The sequence below is a fragment of the Marmota flaviventris genome, chromosome X (genome assembly GCF_047511675.1).
Source record: "Marmota flaviventris isolate mMarFla1 chromosome X, mMarFla1.hap1, whole genome shotgun sequence".
NCBI classification, from domain to species: Eukaryota; Metazoa; Chordata; class Mammalia; order Rodentia; family Sciuridae; genus Marmota; species Marmota flaviventris.
Genome location: NC_092518.1, coordinates 135,430,346 through 135,454,544, shown reverse-complemented (window position 1 = coordinate 135,454,544; position 24,199 = coordinate 135,430,346). Strand labels below are relative to the sequence as shown.

Sequence of the window (24,199 nt, the reverse complement as noted above, 5' to 3'; positions counted from 1 at the left end):
ACTTTAAAAAAAGTTTGATAGTATTTACCAAAGTTAAACATGATCTAACCATATAATCCAACATGATCCTAAGAATTTAGGAATTGAAAATATATCTAAATAACAGTATGTAATTCCATACAACAGTTCTATTCATAATGACCAAACATCTTAAGAAACCAGGCTCGGGGCTATTCCTTGCAAAGACAGTTATGGGTCTATGGGGAGTGGTCACCGGCTGCCCAGCTAAATAAAGACTCTTCAATTTGGACAAAAGAAATTTATTCACCTATTGTGCTTCAATAGGTGAATAAATTACAGAACTGCAGTGCATCAATGCCATGTATTCTGTGGGATCTCTGAGCTCCCCCAGGTCTCTGCTCTGGTCTACACCTGGGCCACCTTGCCTTTTTTATCTCACAGTGGGGCAATGTGGGTTCTATATGGGAATACCTGTAGATGCAGATGAATGAATACCTGTAGATGCAGATGAACTCAGGAGAATGCAGGTGCAAAAACTCAGGTCTGCATCTTGGCCCACAGGAGCCTCCTTTGGAAGGACAGCCAGACCTGGAAGCAACTGCAGGAGCCCTACAGGGCCACACCTGCCAGGGAAAAACTGGAGGGTGACTCCAATGATCTAACTCTGATTAGCATGGAGGACCTTGTACTGTACCTTGATTCCCCCCAAACAACTTTCATTTATTTCTTTTGACAGGCAGCAACTACATTCTAAGCCTGCCTAGTCCAGATATATTCCTTAAGAAATTAAGTGTTCTGATTATTCCATGCCATAATTTTGGCCATTTAAACTGAAATATCCTACCTTTATCTGAAAGGATGGTGCTATAGTTTGAATGGTTGTTCTTCACAATTCATTTGTTGGAAACTTACTCCCCAAAGTCATATGCTGGGGGTTTTTAGAGGAGGGACTTTTGGTAGGTAATTGGCTCATGATTAGTCCATTCATGAATTGAGTGACCAATAGGTCACCAAGGGAGTGGCTCTGCTATAAAAGCAAGCGTTGTCTAGCACACTTGGCTTCACCATGGCCAGCACTGCCTCAGGACTCTGAAGAGAAGCCCCACCAGAAAGAAGGACCTCAACAGCTCCATCTCCTTGACGTTGTACTTCCTGGACTCCAGAACAGTAAAAAATACATTTATTTTCTTTATGAAGTACTCAATCTCAGTATTAAGTTATATAAGAACAGAAAACAGGCCAAAAGAGATGGTAAGAACAAAATAGATGATCAGTAGATAAAAATCAATTGAATTTGGGTGTGTTGGCACATGCCTATAATTTTGGTGATTTGGGGGGAGGTTGCAGAAGGAGGATCCTAAGTTGGAGGCCAGCCTCAGCATCTTAGTGAGACCCCATCTCAAAATAAAAAGTAAAAAGGGATGGGGATGTATCTCAGTAGTAGAACAACCCTGAACTCAATCTCCAGTATTTTAAAAAGTCACTAATGTCAGTAATATAAGAATAATTGAAATTTGAAATTTAAAAAAATACCTTTTACAGAGGCTGGGGCCATGGCTCAATGGCAGGGCACTTGCCTAGCATGTGTGAGGCACTGGGTTCAATCCTTAGCACCACATATAAATAAATAAAATAAAGCCATGCTGTCCATCTACAACTACAAAAAATAAATAAAATAAAATATACCTCTTACAATAGCATTCAAAAAAACTAAAGTACTGAAGTGTAAAAGTACCAAAATATGTACAAATATGCATTCAGAAAACTATAAAACATGGTTAAGAGAAACCAAAAGAAATATGAATAAATGCAGAGATACTCCTTTTTTAGGAACAGTAAAATCATTATTGTTGGTTGATAATTCTTTTTAAATGCATCTATAGAATCATTAAAATCATTGTCAAATTCCACTAAAGATACCAACCAACAGACCCCAAACTTAGAACAAATAGCATGAGTCTGAAGAAGGAAAGTTAAAGGACCTAGACTCAGGTTTCAAACACTTCTAAAGTTACAGAAGAAAAAAGAGTATGCTATTGGGGAAGGAATAGACAAATGGAAGGTGAAAAATGGAACTGAAAAGAGAGCCCCAAAATAAACCCATGTAAATATAGTCCACTGATTTTTTTTTTGTCAAAGGAACAAAGGAATTCAATGGGGAAAAGTGTGTTGCAAAATGGGCTACAGAACAATTATGAAAAAAATTGAACCACTGGAACACATATGGAAAAAATGAACATAGACATAAACTCTATGACTTACCCCAAAAGTCACTCAAGATAGTCCATAAACTTAAATTTTCAAGTATAGGAAAATCTATACAGCCTATTTGTCCTTAAAAAAGAATTCAGAAACAGAAACTTATATAGGGAAATGTTCTGGGGGAAATTAGAGCTCTGTCCCTCCTTTTTACTTAACTATATATCCTGACATCTGTCCATGTTAGTGTACAGCAATTCACACGAGCCTTTCAATCCTGGGATAGAATTTCACGATGGGCTGTGTGTCAATTGAAGCCTCAGTCCTCTACTGATGAATACTTGATTTTTCCAATGTCCATTCTATAAGCAGCATTACCCAGAGCACAGTAGATAAAGCTGTATAACTTGTTGCATTGAACAGCTGGACAATACACATCAGTTCCTCCTGGGGTGCTGGCTCCACAGGAACAGCTCTGCCCAGTTGTCCCTGAAAACTCAAGCAGCATTGTCATGAGCAGCAAATGACTGATGGTCTTTGAACTGCCGAGAGATAGAGGTAATGCCCCTCTGGAGAACTCTTGTGTCGCTCCCTGCAACAAGGGTACGTGGGAGACAGGCAGGATCAGCCTGTCATCTCTGAGGCACCAGCTGTCGGAACCGCCCTCCGACAGAGGTAGTGAAGCGCACTAGACCGGCTAGTGTCTCCTGGGCTGAGCTAGAGGGTTTAAGTATCGCGACCTGGCCCGCCACCCAACCTGGCCCACAATCGCACCGAGTCGGGAGTTGAGTCAACCATAGAGGTGCAGCAATCTCAACTTTATTTTGTCAGGGACAAGGTTATATAGTGATAGGAGGGAGTAAGAAGAGACAGTAGCAAGAACCAATAAGGGGCAGTTACGTCACTATCACTAAGGGGCCTAGGCAGATTTCAGATTAAACCATTAGGCGGGACTAAGGTCAAAAGCCCCTGCATGGGCTAAAAGCCTGTGAACACCAATCCAACCAGGTCACGTATATGGAAATGCTCTAGAAGACCCCATGAGGCCACCTCAGCCAACACCCAATAATGGCCACGGTCCCAAGGGAGATAAAAGGTCCCAACACTCTTGGTGTGAAGGTACCAGTGGAGATTGCTTGATTGCTATGGTGACATCCTGTTTAAAGGGAAATTCTTTGCTAGGCAAGGAATTTTATCAGTTTGTAACCTTGGGTTCAAATGCCTGCTGCCCAGAAGTAGAGAATTATGGGTGCAAGCTGATAAATTCTAATTGGTCTGCTTTTACCCTCAGATTTGGTTTTGTTTATCTTGAAGAAACTTTATCACAATAAACCCTTTTGATGTTTAAACCTATATAATAAACATACCAAACTTGTTCATGGTCAGTCTTCCTCTATCAGAAATTGGCTGAACCACTGTGCCCCAGATTTTTCTATACTTTTGTGGGTGTTTGTCTTTTCTTCATCCCCTCATTAACTGATCTGGGTACTTCTGAATAAATTGACCTGTAGGAGGCAAAACAGCATTCTGGCTCCCCAGAAGGCATTGCAGAGGGCCTTGCCATCTGGCCACTGCACCTGGAAAGCCAACACAGCATTATTGCAAGGTGGCCAGCACCTTGCCAGGGTAATTTTTCCTGCACAGGAGGGGATAAACCACCTGAGAAAAACATAGTCTGAAATAATTGGTGAAGAAATAAGAGACTAAGTCAGAATTAGTTTTTAAAGCAGAGCACCTGATAAATTCTTCCAGTCCTGGTAGGAGCTGGAACAGAAGAGTTTTTAAAATGGCTCTGATTCTTTATTTAAAGGAGAGCATCAAAGGCAGGGATAAAGTTTCAGGGGTGGACTCTTGCTTCATGGTGTCTTGAAGTCCACAGGTTGATTGGCATCTTGACCAGTCACACCCATCTCTGAGAGGCTGTGTTGCTATGTGGCTGAAGCAGGTCACCCCATCTCTGGACCTGTGTGGGACCTTTGGCAGAGAAGGGTGGGAGTTCACATGTATTTGGACCATCTCACCACTGTGAGTTCCCAATACCAGATTTTCTCACTCAATGGCTTCCATGCAAATTGATCTGGTCCATGCATAGTTTATGGATGGCTCTTGACAGAGCATCACATGTAAAGATACCTTTGCCAGACTCTAAGGCCTGCCTTCCCCATGGCCCCTTATTGGCTCTGTCAAGGTCCAGACTCTGGACTCAGGAGGGGATGCTGCAACTCAACCCCAGTTCCCTGTCCATTTTTTTCACCACCTGTTTTTTCATTGCAACAGCACTAACTGAACCATCTTCAGCCATGATCAGTGGTCAGGAGTTAAGGGTGATGCATACAAACCTTTACATGGCTGGAAGGCTTAGGTCCATGGTGCCTAGGATGGCAGATGGGCTGGCGGCATCTCTGGGGGGCTTGGAAGAGGCACAGTGCTGGTATAAGCTCTGTCTCATAGGTGACAAGATCTGCCAGTCCTGCTTTTGATGTATCAGGATGGGCTCTGTCTTAAAGGAACACTAAGTGACAAATCCCCTGTTCTGCTCAACACATCAGGATGGGCTTTGTCTCAAGGGGACGCTAATGACAAGATCTTTCTGTCCTAATTTCTACATATAGGTCGGGCTCTGTTTTAGGAGGACAGTAGGTGACAAGATCCCTACCCCAGCCACACATCTGTACAAAAGGAGCCATTCTGGGTGCTCAATCCCTATTAAGAACATTCTTCTTGCAAGGAAGGGTTTATAGGGTATCAGGAAGGAAATATGACATACAGTGAGCAGATCACTCCATAGGTCACAGAGAGCAACTGAAAACAGTCTCAGAACAAGCTAATGAAGATGGAGCCAGTGAGCACAAACATGAAGGAGGAGATGGCAAAGAAGGACAGGCCTGAGGTGGGAAGTACCAAATCAGAGGAGTGGAAGGGACAAGAGGAACTAGGCAGGCACAGTCACTCAGGACAACAGTCAGTGATTCCTAAACATGGCAATACATACCTAATGTGACTATACCATTGCACTCCCAGTGTTCACAAGGGAAGTGAAGGTAAATGTTCAGAGCACACACATCAGAAATGTTCACAACAGCCTTCTCTGTAACTGACCCAAACCACCAACATGCAAAAGCCATTCACAGAAAGATAGATAAACAACCATAAACCACCTATCACCACACAATATTGCTTAGCAATAAAAAGAATAAACCATTAGTGCAGCCAACAACAATGAATTACACTGAGTGAAAGAAGCCAGAGCAAAACACAAAGTAACCCTAAGTCTATATTGTATGTACATCAAATTCTAGAAATAGCTTATCTGCAGTAACAAGCAGATCCATGGTCCTAGGGTGGCAGGGTCCTGGTGGGTGAGTTGGAGAGCAAGTACTATTGTGACCTTTGTTAGGGTGGTGGCTTCATAGTGGATACAGAAGCCACACTGAGAAACTACTGGTCACCCCTAAACACATGCAGTTCACTGTGTGCTAGTCACACTTCAATGAATCTGTTTTAAAGAAGGACTTCAGGTCCTCAGATCAAACCAAGGATGGGGAGGAGGCATTAAAGTCAGAGGATCAAGAGGAAGGTCAAGACTGACACATGGAAATGTCAAGAGACCAACAGGCCACCGATGGCCCTGAGGCATCTGTCCTACCCCAGCTCCCTGCTATGAAGGCAACAGCATGTACCTCTGTGTGGTTTAATGTTCAAACGATCAGGCTATTTCAGCAAGCACAGCATGGATGCAGGGGCTGCTCCCCTTTCTCACAAGTTCCCTGTAATTCTTCCTCACTGGGCACCTGCTTTGAGTCACCTAGTCTTCAGCTCTAAAATAGGAAGGCCCCTCTACCCTGGGAACCTGATCCTGATGGTCCCTAATGGAGATAGGACACATGTCCACTGGAATAGGATGGATGGTGGTGAGCCCCTCCCCTCCAGAAAACCCCAAACCACCTCGCCACACCCTTCCATTCCTCCCCTATGTCTCTGCAGTCCCCTGGCCTGTCTCCCCAGATTGGAGGCCTTGGTCATCTTCTCTCCAACAGAGGACCCCAGCCCACCCACACCACAGTGTCCACTCTGTCTCTGTGGTCCCTCAGAGACCTTGGTCATCTTCTCTCCACCTCTGACAGTCCACATTTTTACGTAATTAACAGAAAATTCTCACCTAGGCTGCTCAAGACTCTCCCCAGCCCCTTCAAAACTATAACTTGGAATACAAAATCAGGATCTTGATGCTGACCAGAACCTTGACAGTCTTTATCTGGGAAATAAAATGCCAGGAAGAGGCTTCTGGGGGCCCAAGGTGATCTTGGGTAAGGGATGAACACTGAGCACCATCCAACAGACAGGATGCCAACATCTGCTCTGACATTTGGGGATGTTCTTCTGTTCGAGGGAAAAACTACTGTTGTTTTTCCTATTTGTTTGCTCTTTCATTTTTTCCACCCACATTTGTGGATGTGCTGTAGTTGTAGATAATTATGGAACCTGTTGTTACATATCTGTACATGCACACAATATAATTTGGCCATTATCACTTCCTAGTACTTCCCCTCCCTCCCAACTACCTGCCCCTTGGTCTCTTTCCTCTATTAATCTCTCCTTTATGAGATCTTTCCCATCTTGCATTTCCACATATGAGAGAAAACATAAAACCTTGACCTTCTGAATTTATTTTGCTTAAAATGATGGTCTCTAGTTCTATCCATTTTCCTGCAAATGACATAATTTCATTTTTCTTTATGGCTGAATAAAATTTCACTGTGTATATATACCTCTTTATCCATTCATTTGTTGATGGACACTGTAACTTGGAGAGACTTAGTAGTTTACAAAAATCCATAAAGATAGAAGAATCTGAGATAGTGAATCTGTAAATTGGGAATGATCCTACTTGATTGTCCCAGCCTGCGGCTCTTGGGGTTTACCTCTGGTGGAGGATGAATTCAGGAGCCTGTGGTGTGGGCTCTGTCATCAGGAAGCTGTTCACCTCCTCCAGCCACCACTTGTGCCTGGACCCTGCTCCAGGTACATGCTCTGGAGATTGCTGCTAAGTGGGATGGTAGAACCAGCAAGCAAAGAAATTTCACAACCTGCTGGAGGGAGGAAGAAGCATGGTCCATATGTAGCACAACCATAGCCTCAAGTAGGGAAGACGACACTGCATCTGGTCCAGCCAGCCAAAGTCATGTGACCCAAGCTCACCTCCACCACCACCCCCAACTCCATCCCTGGCTTCAGCCTCTTTCTGAGGAAGGATCTGTCCCAATGTTGATATGAATGTTCCTGCCAGGCTTCCAGTGAAAATACAGCTCTGCTGACTTCGACAGCTTTGCCATTGTAGCCTCAGGCCACCCCCATGCCAGACTGAGTCAGGATCTGAGGCATGCATGTTCCCTCCCACAGTGAATTCATCCTCTCCCAGGGGTAATCCCCCTAGAACCACTGGCTTGGAAGATCAGGTAGGATAGTACCCAATTTATAGATTCACTATTTCATTTTGTGCTGATTACCTTTCTTTATGGATTTCTGAAAACTATCAACAGTCTCTCCATGCTGTATCTTTCAAAAAACTGAGAATTTTTGTAGGTCTTCCTGCCCAAGTGGGTCTGTGAAGAGAGATATGGAAAGGTTTGTGAAAGCCACAGCCTCAGACGTGATGCCAAGACCTGGTGGTAGGCTTGTTCCAATTGGTCAGCAAGGCCAGAAGTCCAGAGAATTAGTTGTATGTGGATTGGAGGAAATTTAGGAAAACCTGGGGCACATTAGGCACCTAAGGATTTTCTGTCTCACTGCCCTGACCTTTGGAGGGCACTGGCTTCCTCTTCTGCTCTACTTTAAGGTTAGGGTTAGGGCATGTCATCCAAGGATTCCTCAATTCTCTGGACACCTTTCTTCTAGTAGCTCTAAGCAGGTGAGCTTGCCACATGCCACTGCCCTGGGAGAAGCAGGACCAGTCTGCCAACAACCTGGATTAGGGCACTGAACAGTACTTCTCACCAAGGGAGAAAGAGGAGTACTGGATGCTCAGGATAAGTGTTCATGAAATGATATCTGAGTGGTCTGAGTTTTACAGTTTAGAAAATAAACAAAAAGGAGGTTACAGCAGACTAATGGTTACAATTGCATTGGGTGACAAGAGTGGCACAGATTGTTGATTTGGAAGTGGTCACCTGAGTTATACATGCCAGGTGGCAAGGAAGAAAATGTTTCACTAGGGTTATTACCTCTATGGTATCAGGGAGTCCAGTGAAACCTGTCACGATGAGTCAGAAAGAACTAGATGACTGTAGTCTCCTGCCTTGTGCCCGCTTCCCACTCCCACTGGAGAATTTTGTGACTTCATGTGTGATGGCAAAACCAGGTCTGGTTGTAAAATGAAACTTTAAGAATCTTATGAAAAACTGGTGCCAGGGGAAAGGATTAGCTCCCCTCCCCTTCTGTCAGCCTTTCTTCAAGAAACCTAATTAACCATAGGTCCGTAACTTTTGGATTATAAATAGGGGTCTGACTACTTCCCTTTGAAGTGTAAATATCCCTATTCCAGGCTTCAGACACAAGTCTACAGACCAGTGAAAAGAGCCAGTTTTTCTCCTTACAGCACTCTGGCTTCTCACTAGAAAGCCAGCACAAGGCCTTCTATCTCATAGACTATCAATTTTATGACACCAGATAGCCTATAAATGGTGTGACAAACTGGGAATGGGGGTTCAGAATTTGATCTCCTCTGGACCCACTGGCATAAAATAAACTTTGAGTTCTCCCATTCTCTAAGTGCCGTTTGTAGCTTCTTGACCCCTCTGCTTCCTGCAACACCTTTGTGACATTTTGAATCTTTTCTCAAGGACAGCCAGTCATCAGTACCTCTGCATTAGGTGAGGCACATATTTGTATAAATCAAAATTCTATATTCAATTCCTTATACTAATCCTGTCTTGTCTCTGTTCTCCTCACCAAATTCAAACTGATACACAGGTGAACCACAACCACTACTGCCACCACGTCTACCCATTTATTATTCTTGAGAAAATGGAACTGTGAGAAATAAATCTGCTTCTAATGTAGAATCCCATCAGTAGGGTTTAGAACTGTTATTATTGTCATTATATTCATTTCCATAAAGATATTCTGGGAAGCAACTCAATTTCTTTGCCTATCTGGAGGCCAGGAAAGATAGGTACCAACATAGTTGCATAAGCAATAAATAACTGAGTGTAAACCACGTTAATTATTCTTAAGGAAATTTCTGGATTGTGATATTATTTAACCTTGGGGAAAAGGATTTTAAGGAAAATAATTGGTATTATTTTGTTGTTGTTGTTCATAACAACCAATTAAACAGCAACACAGAGCAAACTTCAGTTGAAATCTGGATGACACTTAGGGAAAACTTAAATGTAGTGTTTTAAGTTACTCTAGCCTGTACAAAGACATTATATAATACCAGAATTCAGCCCCCTATATTCACAGACCCTAAGGGACTGATACCTCTTTGTTGTGGTCTAGATTTTTGTATATTTTATCTCTGTTCCTCCTTTTTTATGTACCAGAGATTGAACCCAGGGTGCTTAACCATTGAGCAACATCCCCAGCCCATTTTATTTTGCAACAGGGTCTTGCTGAGTTGCTGAGGCTGGCCTTGAACTTGTGATTTTCCACCTCAGCCTCCCAAACTGCTGGTATTACAGGCATGTGACACTGTGCCTGGCTTTCCCACCTTATTATTTGAGCCATCTCTTTCAGAACCAATTATATATATATATATATATATATATATATATATATATATATAGTAGTGCTATACATGGAACCCAGAGACTTGTGTATGTATGCTAGGAACATTCTCTACCACTGAGAAATGCCCCAGTTCCCCAAAGTCATGCAATTTTATGCAGAAAATATTTTCAAAATTATGTTAAATGGGATGGCACTCTCTGGGATTGTTTTTCTGTTTAGTCTAAATCAAATGTTGTGGAAGTCTGGAGTCATTTCAGGATCTTTCACTGTTTTCAGTGTGGCCTAAATATTTTGTTTAGTTCTTTTGTATCTTTTGGTTCTGAAGAAATTAAACACACCTGGCACTATACTATAGACATTTACTAAAAGGATTCAGGTAATATTTCTTAATATGTTTACAACATAAAAATTTCTTTTGTTCTGTACACTAGGCTTAAATGTCATAAGAAGAAACTACATCCAGGAAGAACTTCTAAAACAAGACATTCATCGTATTATTCTTAAATTTTATTAATGTCTTCAGTTTGTGTATCATTTACAATGAGACATGTACATCAAAAAGCATTCTCATACATAAATAGACCAAAAAACAAATTTAAGTAATCAATCTCTAAAACATGCCCATCTATTTTGTTCAGGTGTGTATGAGAAAGGGAAATAAGTTTTAAGCCTTTTTCTTTGGATCAAAAGCATCTGGATATTATTCAGGAATGCCAAATGTTTTTCTGAAACAAATGTATTTTTCAAAAGTAAATGGTGATGCAATTAAAAGGCGTTAGTGTTTATAAAGACTGGAAAAACATTTGTGGTGTGCATGATCAACAAGAAAATAGATGCAGTGAACCTAAGGTACATGTCAAATAAATGAATTAGGTAGCATGAATTGAATGGTACAGATGGAATAAAACTTACCATAAGGGACTCATATATATTCAAGGCACATGACTAGGCTAAACAGGTGGCTAGATTCTATAGACTAATTTGTTCTTTAATTGGGAAAGGAGAAAAGTAAAATATAACTTCATTTAATGGCACTTATTTATATATAAACGCAGTTAGATCTGGGTTAGCAAATGGCTTCCTTTCAGATACACACCAACCACGAGATAACAGATGTCAGAGTAGCTGAAGCAGTATGATTACATCCCAATTTTTGTGCAATGCAGTAAATGGATGTTAAACTGCTATGTGTTGTGTCTATACATCATACTGTCTATATTCAGGTTTCACAAAAGAATTCTTCAACATTAGGCAGATTAAAGGATTTAGTAAACCATAAAGGATGCTCAAACTATTACTCAACAAGAGTCAATTCCAAACTCTGGAGTTGAATGCTGACTGTATTCAGTTTGGGCTTTTCTCAGAATGGAAAAAACTTCCCAAACTACCCCACTTTCTATAGCTAAAATGCTAGCATACCTACTATGATTCCCTTGTTTTTCTTTGGTGAGTCACAGGAATTTGCCTCCCACCCCTCCATTACCCATTCTATTAACAATAGGATTGCTATATAATATTCAAAGAAAAGGAATATATAAAAACAATAAGCTTTAACAATATTTAAACCATAATCTTCTCCAATCAACTACAACAGGAAAACAGAAGATAATAAGCTAATCACTGTATTGTAAATGATTAGTGCCCTTAACTTTATTCCTGAAAGTGAATACTAGGAGGACAAGAATAATCTGTGTGCTTCTAGTGGGCTAGCAAAATGTTCCCCATCTGATTGAAATAAATATGTATAATACTTTACCCATCTGGGCTCCTGAAAATAAGCAGCACCGACAATTTAATTACAATTCCCCAAATAACGACCATTCTTCATTTATATTGTTTTGAAGCACCTAAAACTCTTCAATAACAAAATACATTAAGATGAATGGTGAGCAATATTATTTGTCTCTTGAATACTTTTACGTGCACATACAAAGCTCCTCTATAGTTTTAGTAGACATCTCTTAAAACGGGTGGTATCCACCTTGGCAATAGCTTTGTGCAATTAAAACCAAAAATGTTTTTCAAAGTAGGTAACACTAGTTAACAAACCAAAGAAACAAACCAAAGCATTTTTAAGGCTACTGCTGTAATGACTGGTTTAATCTGAAGTTCATTGGAATAAATTGGTTGATAGGACAAAGATAAATCTGGAGACATAGACTAAGATTAAAAAAAGCATCAATGAAAAGAGGGCTGAAGAGACTAGCAGACACTTTCTGCCAGTAATGAAAGGCTTGGGTCACATGGATTATTTTTAACTCCTTTTTCTCTTGTATCCTTGGTCAATGATAATTTTTTCTTTCTTATTTCTTCACACAGCTTGGCCATGTAAATCCACCACAGAGAGGTGACACAATAATATAGATGAACACCTGGAAGAGCAAGGCCATTTTATTTTCTTGAATCTATCATATATGCCTAAATAATACATAAGGGTTAGTAAAGCTCTTTTAAAGAGACATTTCTGATTCCATTATAGAAGTGGTTATGTACGAATATGACAAATTAACAAATTATTTTCAAAGACAGGAGCAAGTCACAATTATCCTTTCTGATATAACTTGTCCACTTGATTTCACTATGCTTTCTTCAGTGACAGAAAAAACATGGGGGGTTATTGATCTTCATTGGTAACTAGGCAGAATGAAGGCTATGTGAGTAGCCCTTACTGATGCATCATTAATGCATTATAAAAATCACAACCACTATTTCCTTGAAGTATGATTTTACTATTGATTATATTTTTAGATTTTGTATATGAATTTGATTTTTATTATTAGGATAGGAATATATGAAAAAGAAATAAAAAGTAATAAACAATATATTTCATGCCTCAACTATATAAACTGAACAAAATTATTGCTATGAACGTTTCAGTGGATAATGACATAATAATTATGATTACCAAATCAAAGAAAAGTTAATGGTGAAACACTGCAAAATGCTGGCTCTATTATGAATATGTTAGCTTTTTTAATTCTAGTATTATCCTAAAATAATATCTATTTGCTTACATTATTGCATTCTAAACTGTAGACTTATTTTATACATTAGGTTCACTGAATTAAACTTAGTCATTTTATTTTGCTTTACAACTTTTTTTCAGATATTTAAGGGACTACTATCACTACTCATATACTAAGAAAAAATGCATTTAGGAATTACATGTCTCATTCCCCAAAAGTGAGCAAAGCATTTTGCCTTCCCTATATAATACTGATGTGGAGGGGTTAGTTACATAACATTCCAGTTATTAATGAATAGGTTAAACTACACATACATACACACATACATAATACATATTCTACAAAAATTTTCTCAGAAAACATACATATAAATTTGGTGTAAAGTTGACCATTTGCCACAGCAAATTATAAGGAATTATAAAGCTGAGGTACAGTATGTTAGATGACAATATCTTTTTACTAAATATTGATAATGCATTTACAGTAGTTATAGATGGACAGAAAGCCTTTTTTGTTTGTTTATTTTTATGTGGTGCTGAGGCTTGAACCCAGTGCCTTGCACGTGCTAGGCAAGCACTTTACCACTGAGCCACAACCCAGCCCCCTCCTTTCTTTTATTTAAAAATATATATTTTTTTACTTGTAGATGGACACAGTATCTTTATTTTATTTATTTTTACATGGTGCTGAAGATCAAACCCAGTACTTCACATGTCCAAGGCAAGCACTCCACCACTGAGCCACAACCCCAGCCCTCCTCTTTTCTCTTAAATTAGATCTAACTGGCTAAGGTGCAGAAACCTTAAGTAGAGGTATCAAGGAGAAGTAAAGCAGAGTTGAAGACACCTGCTCACAGATAACTTTGGGCTTCTGAAAGTAACGGGAGGATAGGGAGGAAAGGCAGGTTTTTTGTTTGTTTTGGTACTAAGGATTGAACCCAGGGGCACTTAACCACTGAACCACATCCCCAGACCTTTTTTATATTTTATTTAGAAATAGGTTCTCACTGGGTTGCTTAGGGCCTGGCTAAATTGCTGAGGCTGGCTTTGAACTCATGATCCTCTTGCCCCAGCCTCCCAAGCCAAGGAAAGGCAGTTTTACCTAGCCATGAAATAGCCCAGGGTAAAGCTCCCCTCCCTTCTGCAGTGTCTATCAAATTTTTTTATTCAGTACCTCTACATTTGTTGGGTAGGGGAGGGTGCTGGGAATTGAACCCAGAGCCTCATACATGCTAGGAAACTATTCTGTTACTGAGCTATGCCCCCAGCTCCTCTTTACAATTTTAAACATTACTGAGGATGACAAAGAACTTTTGTTTAGAGGGATTACAAATATCAACATTTACCTTATTATAAATTAAAATTTTAAACATGCATATTTAGTTTTAAAATAGTCAAAAGGTGGGGCTGGAGTTGTGGCTCAGTGGTAGAGTGCTTGCCTGGCATGTGTGAAGTGCTGGTTTGATCTTCAGCACCACATATAAATAAATAAAATAAAATAAAAGATCCATTTACAACTAAAAAAATCTTTTTAAAAAACAGTTAAAAGGCCAAATGTTCTCTCTGATAAGTGGATGCTGGTCCATAATGGGGGCAGGCAAGGGAAGAATGGAGGAACTTTGGATTGGGCAGAGGGGAGTGAGGAGAGGGGTTATGGGGGGGAGATGGTGGAATGAGATGGACATCATTACCCTATGTATGTGTAAGATTGCACTAATGGTGTGACTCTGAATCTTGTACAACCAGAGATACAAAACATTGTGTTCCATTTGGGTACAATGAGTCATATGTATTCTGTTCTCAGGTATAACTAATTACAACAAATAAAAAATAGTGACAATAAACCTCTTAATATAAACAGTAATAATATTTCTATAAAATATATTAACCAGGCATGGTAGCACATGACTGTTAGTGCCAGCACCTGGAAAGCTGAGGAAGGAGAACTGCTTGAGCCTAGAAGTTCAGGACCAGCCTGGGAAGCATAGTAAGACCTGGTCTTAAAAAAAAAAAATGATTACATTTCTGTGAGGTCAGTTTTATATTACATATAAGAATTCTCAATAGGAAAGAGGGGTTTAAGTTGAGAAAATATTTCATATTGATTTTATGGGAAAGCCACCTTCTAGTGGTCATGTGTTTCACCATTAAAAATGTAGCTCATTTCAGAATATTAATCATTGACAAGGAATTCCAGCACCTAATTCCTTAGAGGCTGAAAACCAAAATCATACACTAAAAGGACAAAAACTTACAATTGATACAATGATAATGATGACTGTTAGCTTGATATTCTTCATACACATGGCTCGTGCAAGATTTCTGCTGGTAGTTTTGAAGGTGACAGACTAGGAAAAAAAGCATATTATTTAAACCTTGGCACTGACTGCATCAATAATATGTAGTAACACCCTACAAATATTTTATTTTCATTAAATGTATTTTAAGTTCTAATGTCCTTTAACCCTCCCCTCCCTTTACAAGATGAGAGTGGCTATTCATGATTACTAGTTTCCAGGAGCAGAACTCTACCAGACCTATGATAAGCAGGCCTATAACTACAGAGGCTTCATCTTTTTTCTTCCCACTGCAGCAATGTACATGATATTAAGCACCAGAAGTAGTTCTTTCCATCTAGCAGAAAAGCTTGTTCCTCTTTAGGTTTCCAAATAGAAAGGCTCCTTCTAAGCCAGTTGGCTGCAAGCATGATGGCACATTCTGCCCACTATACTCTTGGGACTCTGACCCATAAAAATCTGTTTGATCTGCATAGGAAAATATGTATTTACTTGTATGAGGGCCAAAACCCATAGAACTCCATTCCTTTGGTTATCCATTTTTGTTTGCATCATCAATTTCTCAATATCTACTGAACCATTCCCACCAGGACACAAGCAGGGGCTGGAGTTGTGGCTCAGTGGTAGAGCGCTTGCCTAGCACATGTGAGGCCCTGGGTTTGATCCTCAGCACCACATAAAAATAAATAAATAAAATAAAGGTATTGTGTCCATCTACAACTAAAAAATAAATATTAAAAAAGACTCCCTAATAGCCCAAGAATTCCACTCTTGGGTACATACTGAACAGAAATGTATGTGTAACACCAAGAGCCACATGCAAAAATATTTCTAACAACACTACTTTTCACAAGTTAGAAACTACCCAAATGCCCATCAAATGACCAATTCATAAATAAATTGAATAAAATTTTATAAATTTATATAATGCATAAAAATGTATAAATATACAGTGCATAAACTATAAAAATTTATAAACATAATTGCATAAAATGCATAATGGAATATACCATGTAGTTATTGAAATTAAAGTCCACCACTATATTTATATAATCAACAATGTAAACATCATGAATGAGTCTCAAAAACGTAATTTTTAACATAAGAAGCTTACCAAATACAGTAAATGCTGCAGGGTATTATTCTATGGAGAGAAGTCAGAAGAGTGTTGACCCTTGGAGGGGAGTAGTGACTATGAGGACAGAGGGAACTTAATCTGGGCATTGGTTCCACAGGTATATTCACTTTGTGAAAATACAACAAGGGGTACACTATGGTTGATGTCCTTTTCTACTTATAAACTACACTTCAATAAATTGTTTTCTAAAAATCCACTTTCTTGACCATACATTCATGCCCATCCACCTTCTCTACAAAGTCTCTCTAGTAGAGCAGGTGAGAGGGGCACTAGCCCTCAGATTTCACTTAATGCAGAATAATAAGATGACACGTGGAAGGACAGACTCAACAGCTAAGGGAGCATATGCTACATATCCAAACAGATTACATCTAGCCCTAAATATACACATTGCATAGAATATATGCATCGACTTGGATATATGAGAAGAATCTACAAAGGAAACAAAGCCAAGCAATCAGAGTAAATGGGCCTCAATGGAAAAAAACTTAATGTAGAAAAGAGAGAATGATAGTAATAAAAATTTATAAGAAGCATCTTCACATATAAAACATCATTACATTGATTTAAGAGTTCATAAGTTAGGGAAGACAAAAAGGGAAAAATTTGATGGTATAATAGTCTAAGATATACATTTTAATAAATATGCATAGTTTTAGAAAATTATAAATAGCAGAAAATAAATGGCTAAAAGCCATTTTTGTGGCAACAACTTGAAAAATTGTCCCAGAACACATAATAAAATGTGTATGATATAAATTATGAAAGATGTAAGTAAGATACTCAGAAAACTGATCAAGCAAATTCAGGATCCATTTACACAAGCAACAGATATTTAACAAGTGCTTACTATCTTCCTGGTACTTTTAGGTACCTACTAGCAGGTGCAGAAGGAGCCAATATAGACAAAAGAGAAGAATCAATAATCAAAGAACCACCAGAAGGAAGTCCCCAAACTAAGAATGACTTGAATCTTTTGATATAACACGTCAGGTATGTGGCAAGAATACTGAAAGAAGGCGCATACTTTCCATCTCCCAGTAACGTTTCAGAACTCCAAGCTTTTATGTTTTACTTTTTATTTTTTTCTGCTTTGAGATATAATTGATAGCTAAAAATTACAGATATTCAAGGAATAATACGTGATGTTTTCATATAGGTAGCGCGCTTGCCTGGCACGCGTGTGGCCCGGATTCGATCCTCAGCACCACATACAAACAAAGATGTTGTGTCCGCTGAAAACTAAAAAATAAATATTAAAAAAATTCTCTCTCTCTCGCTCTCTCTCTCTTTAAAAAAAAAGATCTGCTCTCATGGCATATTTGAAATATTCAATAATAAAAATATTACTATTATTTTTTGAGTACTGGGGATTGAACTCAGGGGCACTCAACCACTGAGCCACATCCTCAGCCCTATTTTGAATTTTATTTAGAGACAGGGTCACACTGAGTTGCTTAGTGTCTTGCTTTTGCTGAGTCTGGCTTTGAACTCATGATCTTGCTGCCTCAGCCTCTGGAGCTGCTGGGATTACAGGCATGCGCCACTGAGACCAGCTCAATATCTTATTAACTATAGTCACTATATTGTACATTAGGTCTCCAGAATTTATTCATCTTATAACTGCAAGTCCATACACTTTGACCAATATCTTTCCATTTTCCCTCTTCCCCCAGCTCCCTGGGAACCAGTGTTCTATGCTCTGCTTCTATGTATCCAACATTTTAGCATTCTTATTTAAATTATTTCATTTAGTATAATGTTCTCTAGATTTATCCATGTTGCTGCAAATGGCAGGATCACCTTTGTCTTTATGGCTGAATAACATTCCAATGTGTGTGTGTGTGTGTGTTTGTGTATCACCATTTCTTTATCCATTCATCCACTGGAAGACACTTATCGACTGTTTCCATATTTCGGCTATTATGAATAATGCTGCAATGAGCATGGGTGGAAAGATCTTTTTATTTTTAGTTGGAGATGAACACAATACCTTTATTTTATTTATTTATGTGGTGCTAAGGATCAAACTCAGTGCTTCACATGTGCAAGGCAAGTGCTAAGCTACTACTATTGAGCAACTACCCCAGCCCACAAAGATAGATATTTCTTTGAGGTATTGGTTTTATTTCTTTTGGGTGTAAGACATGCTAAAGACCAATTGCTGGATCATATGGTGGTTCTTGTTTTAGTATTTTGAGGACCCTCCATAATGTTTTCCATATTGGTTATATCAATTTACATTCCTATCAACAGTGTGCAAAGGTTCCTTTTTCTCCAAACCCTCATCAACGCTTGTCCTCTCATCTTTTTGATAACAGTCAACCCAATTGTGTAAGGTGATATCTCCCTGTGGTTTTGATTTGTATTTCCCTGATGATTAGTGATGTTGAACTTCTTTTCATATACCTGTTGGCCATTTATGTCTTCTTTAAACATATATCTATTAGGACCTTTGACAATTTTTTAAGTAGGTTATTTTTTGTTTGCTATTTGAGTAGTGTAAGTTTCTGTGAGTCCTTCTAACAAACTATCAAATGTGAAGGTGGTTTTGGGAACCTCCAGACTAGTAATTAGTATCAGAAGTGAGGGTGGTTTTTGGAATTGTGCCTTTTAAACTGAATAACTGCTTAATTTCTCAGTTTCCTAAACTCTTTGCAATTAGTTACAAAAAAGTATCAACATTTAGAAAATTATAAGGGGAAATTATCTTAATTTTAGATTTCTATACCACTCAAAACATTGTTCAAATATGAACGGGAACAAATTCATTCCTGAAAAGATTTAGATTGTTATGAAGAAAACGTGTCAAGACATCTCAAATAAAAACTAAATCGCAATAAAGACTTCAAGAAAGAGGAAGATAACATGGATTTTTTAAAAAAAGTAATAAGCAATGAAACAAATATATCTAAACAGTTTTGTGATTCAATAAATTGGAATGGAGATTCCTTCACAATTCTCAGGTCAACACCTGAACACTGATAGATGTTTAAGATCATGTTAGCTATTAAAAAAAAAAAAAAAAAAACAATTGTCACAACTTACCAAACCTTTCCATGGGACTGTGTATGGGGGTAGGCTGAAGAGAACAAGATATAAAAATTCCTGTGGGAATGACAAAGAAAATCTGAAAAGCTGGATAATTTCTTTAGCAGCTGTAAGGAGACTCGGGGAGCTGCCATACCTCTGTAGTAGACTGGATGATAGCTCCAAAGATATGTCCAGATCACAATCCTTGTGAATGTGACATTATTTGGACTAAGGGTCTTTACAGATGTCAACATTCTTCAGTGAGGAGAGCATCTTGGATTATCCAGATAGGCCCTAAATGCCACCACAAACATCCTTACAGAAAGAAAGTAGGAGGGATTTCTCTCTCTCTCTCACACACACACACACACACACACACACACACACACACACGCGAGCTGATATGAACATGGAAGTAGAAACTGCATTAACACAGACAAAAGCTGAGGAATACCAGCAGCCAAGAGAAACCAGAAGAAGAAAGAAACAAATTCTCTTAAAAAGCCTCTGGTATAAGATAAGGGGCAATTTCATTCTTTTGCATGTGAACATCCAGTTTTCCCAACACCATTTATTGAAAAGATTGTCCTTTCTCCAATGCATATTTTTTTAGAACCCTGTTGAAAATTAGTTGGCTAGACATATCAGTTTACTTTTAGGCTATTTTATTCCATGGGTTGTATGTTGGTTTTCATCCCAATACTATATTGTTTAGATTGTCACAGCTTTGTAGGATATTTTGAAGTCAGTTTAGTTTTTTTTTCCTCAAGATTCTTTGACTATTTAGGATCCTTTTTAGTTCTACACAGATTTTAGGATTTTTTCTATTCCTGTGAAGAATGTCATTGATATTTGATAGGAACTGTATTGAATCTGTAGATCACTTTAGGATGTTATAATAATATTAATTCTTCCAATCCATTAATTATATAACCTTCTGTTTATTTGTGTCACCTTCAATTTCTTTTACTAATGTTTTAGTTTTTATTGTAGAGATTTTCACCTACTTGGTTAAATCTATTCCTAGGATATTTATTTGTTTTGTAGCTATTATAAATGGATAACTTTCTTGACTTCTTTTTCAGATAGTTCACTATTGGCATATAGAAATGCTATTGATTTTGTATGTTGATTTGTATCCTGCAACTTTACTGAATTTGTTTATTAATTCTAACAGTTTTTGGTGTAATTTTCAGGGATTTCTACATATATATGATCAAGTCAAATGTAAATAGAAATAATTTGACTTCCTACTTTCCAACTTGAATGTTCTTTACTTTTTTCTCTTGCCTAATTCATTGGGCAATGATTTCTTCAATCAATGTTTTATAGTTTTCAACATATAAGTTCTTCATCATCTTGATTAAGTTTATTACTAATTATTTTGTTCTTTTTGGTGTTATTATAAATGGAAAAGATGTGTGCAGTGAAAAATACAAACATTGCTGAACAAAATTAAAGACACTCTAAATAAATGTTCAAGCACTGGAAGACTTTACACCATTAAGGTGATAACAGCACCCAAAATGATCTATAAAGATTCAGTGTAATTTCTATGAAATCCCAAAAGCATTTTTTTACAGAAGTATTAAAACATCCCTTCTTAAATTTCATACAGAATGTCAAGGGACCTTGAATGTCAAAACAATCTTGAAAAAGAAGAACAAATTTTGAGGACTTATGCTTCCTGATTTAAAAACTTAGTACCAAGATAATCAAAGCTGTGTGGTACTGGCATAAAAACACACAGATCATGAAACAGAATACAGAATCCAGAAATATAACTTCATATATATGGTCAAATGGTCTTCAGTAAGGGTGTCAGGACCTCTCAAGGGGCAAAGAAGGGTCTCTTCAATAAATACTGTTGCCAAAACCAAATATCCATATGCAAAAGAATGAAGTTCGACCCTTATATAACAAAATTTAACTCAAAATGCATCAAATACCTAAACTTAAGAGCTAAAACTATAAAATTCTTAAGAAAACATAGGACAAAAGCATTATGTCACTGGATTAGGCAACGCTTTCTTGGATGTAACACTGGAAGCACAAAAACTCAAGAAAAAAAATTGTCTAATGAATTTAAAATTTAAGAACTTTTGCACATCAAAGGACACTAACGTAAGAGAATGAAAAGACAACCCACAGAATCGAAGAAAATATTATCAAAGCATATACTGATAAGGGGTTAATACCCAGATTATATTTAAAAAACACTCCTGAAACTCAGTAATTTAAAAAAAACCCTATTTAAACATGGTCAGATGATTGAATTATTTTTTTCTAAAGAAGATAGATAAATGGACAATAAGCACATGGAAAAAATATTCAACATCATTAGTTGTATTACATATCTAATTTTTTTTACATGTTATGATATCCTAACATCTTAAAAAAATATTCTGGCCAAGGAGAGAGTACCTCTCTTAGGGGCAGCTAATTCTCAGAGATAGCAAAGGGCCCAGAAAGGAGCATGTGTTTGATATGCAAATTGATCAATCCAGAGCTGTATCTCCTTTTTCTGGCTCAGGCACTTCAAGAGTCAATATCCTTTTGTCTTATCATCTCAGGGCCAGATACCAGGTAACTATAGACCACCCTGATAACTTAAGAGTCCACTGAGGTGCTGGGGTTATAGCTCAGCAGTAGAGCACTTGCCTTGCACATGTGAGGCACTGGGTTTGATCCTCAGTACCATATAAAAATATATAAAACAAAAAGATATTGTGTCCATCTTTAAAAAATATTTTTAAAAGAGTCCACTGAAATTATATAAGATAGTCAATCTTAAACTGTTTTACTCTGTTCTATCTTGCCTTTCCTGCAGAAGCCACAATAAAAGCTTTAGTATTGAATTTTCCCTTTCTCCTGGTCCTTCGGCTTTCTAAACACCCTGGTGTTTTCCTGTAACCCCATGTGGCATGTGATGACTCTATCTCTGGGACCTAAAAGCATAATAAATTTCTTTCTTCCAAGACTCATTCTCATCTCCTCCACTGGCCCAATAGCTTTACCATACCATAGCAAATGTGTATGTTCTTAAAATATTGGAAAATACAAAATATTAAGATACTACTTCATATCCACTAGGATGACTATAATATAAAGGTGGAAAGTAAGTGCTTGCAAAGAGTAGAGAAACTGATACCCTCACACATTGCTGATGGGAATGCAAAATGGTGCAGCTGCTACGGAAAAGTTTAGTGGTTCCTCAAAAAGCAAAACATAGAATCACTATATCACTCAGCAATTTCATTCCTAGGTATAGACCCAAAGGAACTGAAAGCAGAATTCAAATAGATATCTGTACACCAATGTTCACTACAAATTATTCATAATAGTTAAAAGGTGAAACATCCCAAGTGTCTATCTATATATGACTAGATAACAAATGTAGTATATAATACAATATATGGAATATTATTTAGCCATAAAAAGGAATAAAGTTCTGATACAAGCTACAATAAGGATAAACCTTGAAAATATCATGCTCAGTTAAACAAGCCTGACACAAAAGAACAAATATTACTAATTCTACTTACACGAGATACCTAGAACAGGCAAATTCACAGACAAAGTTGATACGAAATATTAACTATGGGAATTGGGAATTTTTGCTCAGAGGTCCCAAGTTTCTGTTCAGGGTGATAAATTCCTTTGGAAAAAGTATCAATGGTTGGAACACACTGTAGGTGTATCAATGTCACTAAATTTTACACTTAAAAAATGGTCAAAATTGCAAAATTTATGCTATACATTTGCAACAATTTAAAAAACTGGTAATGCAATTTATCAAAAATCACTGAAATATGCAACTTAAATGGTTTATTTATATGGTCTGAGCTCATTTCTCAATAAAAGTGTTAAAATAACCAGTAGAAATGATAAAAGAACAAAAAAAAGTAATCAAAAGAAGATGGAGGAAATAAAAAACAAAGAGCAAGATGGCTCACTTAAACCCAATTTAATCAATTTTATATTACATGTAAGAGGAATAAATAATAGATTTCACATATTCAAGAAGGTAGAGGAAAACATGCACATGTGAGGGAGACACATAAAAGATTCAAACCGAACTAGTAGAAATGAAAAATATACAGGATGGGATTAATAGCAAATTAAAAACTACAGAAGAAAAGAAAATTTGGACATAGCATTAGAAGCTATCCTAAATAAAACAGAGAGAAAAAGACTGAAGAAAATGAACAGAGCATCATGAGTTGTGGGCGAACTTCAAGTTTAACTGACGTCCCAAAATGGAGCTAAACTGATCTACTTCAAGGTGTTATGGTTTAGATATAAGGTGTCCTCCAAAAGTTCATGTGAGAGACAATGCAAGATTTTTCCGAGATAAAATGATCAGATTATGAGATGTTTTTAACCTAATCAGTACATTAATCCACCCATATAGATGAATTAATTGGGCAGTAGGTAATATAGGTATGCAGGATGTGGCTGGAGGAGGTGGTCACTGGGCTGTGTCTTTGGGGTTTATATATTGTCCCTGGTGAGCAAAGCTCTCTCTACTTCCTGGTGCCATGTCCTGAGCTGTTTTCCTCTTCCATGTCCTCCTGCCAAAGCTATGGAGTCATCTGTCTATAGTCTAAGATCTCTGAAACCATGAGCCAAAATAAACTTGTCCTTCTTTACACTCTGTTCTTGTCAGGTCTTTTGGTCATAGCAGTGAAAAAGCTGACCAAAACACAATCTGCAAAATTGTGCTCTGCGTTTAAATTTGTAATTATGTTACCCAATTGTAATTGATCTCTGCCACACATCTGTTCACCATATATCTATCAACTTTTTCCAAATGTTGATTCATTTAACCACATAGAAAATGTGAAGACATATGTAACTAGTATAAGTAGGTCA

The 24,199-nt window shown here is 37.8% G+C and overlaps 1 protein-coding gene across 4 annotated transcripts in view; it reads right to left on the bottom strand.

The window, feature by feature from the left end:
- Positions 1 to 10,380: 10,380 nt before the first annotated feature.
- The window catches only part of Vamp7 (vesicle associated membrane protein 7), a 46,439-nt gene continuing 32,620 nt past the window's right edge, over positions 10,381 to 24,199 (bottom strand). For 2 of the 4 annotated variants that reach the window (XM_071606207.1, XM_027923028.2), the window contains exons 7-9: positions 19,340 to 19,399; positions 15,112 to 15,204; positions 12,112 to 12,263 (exon numbers count right to left, since the gene is read on the bottom strand). In XM_071606207.1, the coding sequence (XP_071462308.1) occupies positions 12,195 to 12,263; positions 15,112 to 15,204; positions 19,340 to 19,399 (222 nt within the window). In that variant the 3' untranslated portion in view covers positions 12,112 to 12,194. Of the gene's footprint in view, positions 12,264 to 15,111; positions 15,205 to 19,339; positions 19,400 to 24,199 lie in introns of all 4 variants that reach the window. The other 2 variants (XM_027923025.2, XM_027923027.2) reach the window with 2 other exon arrangements.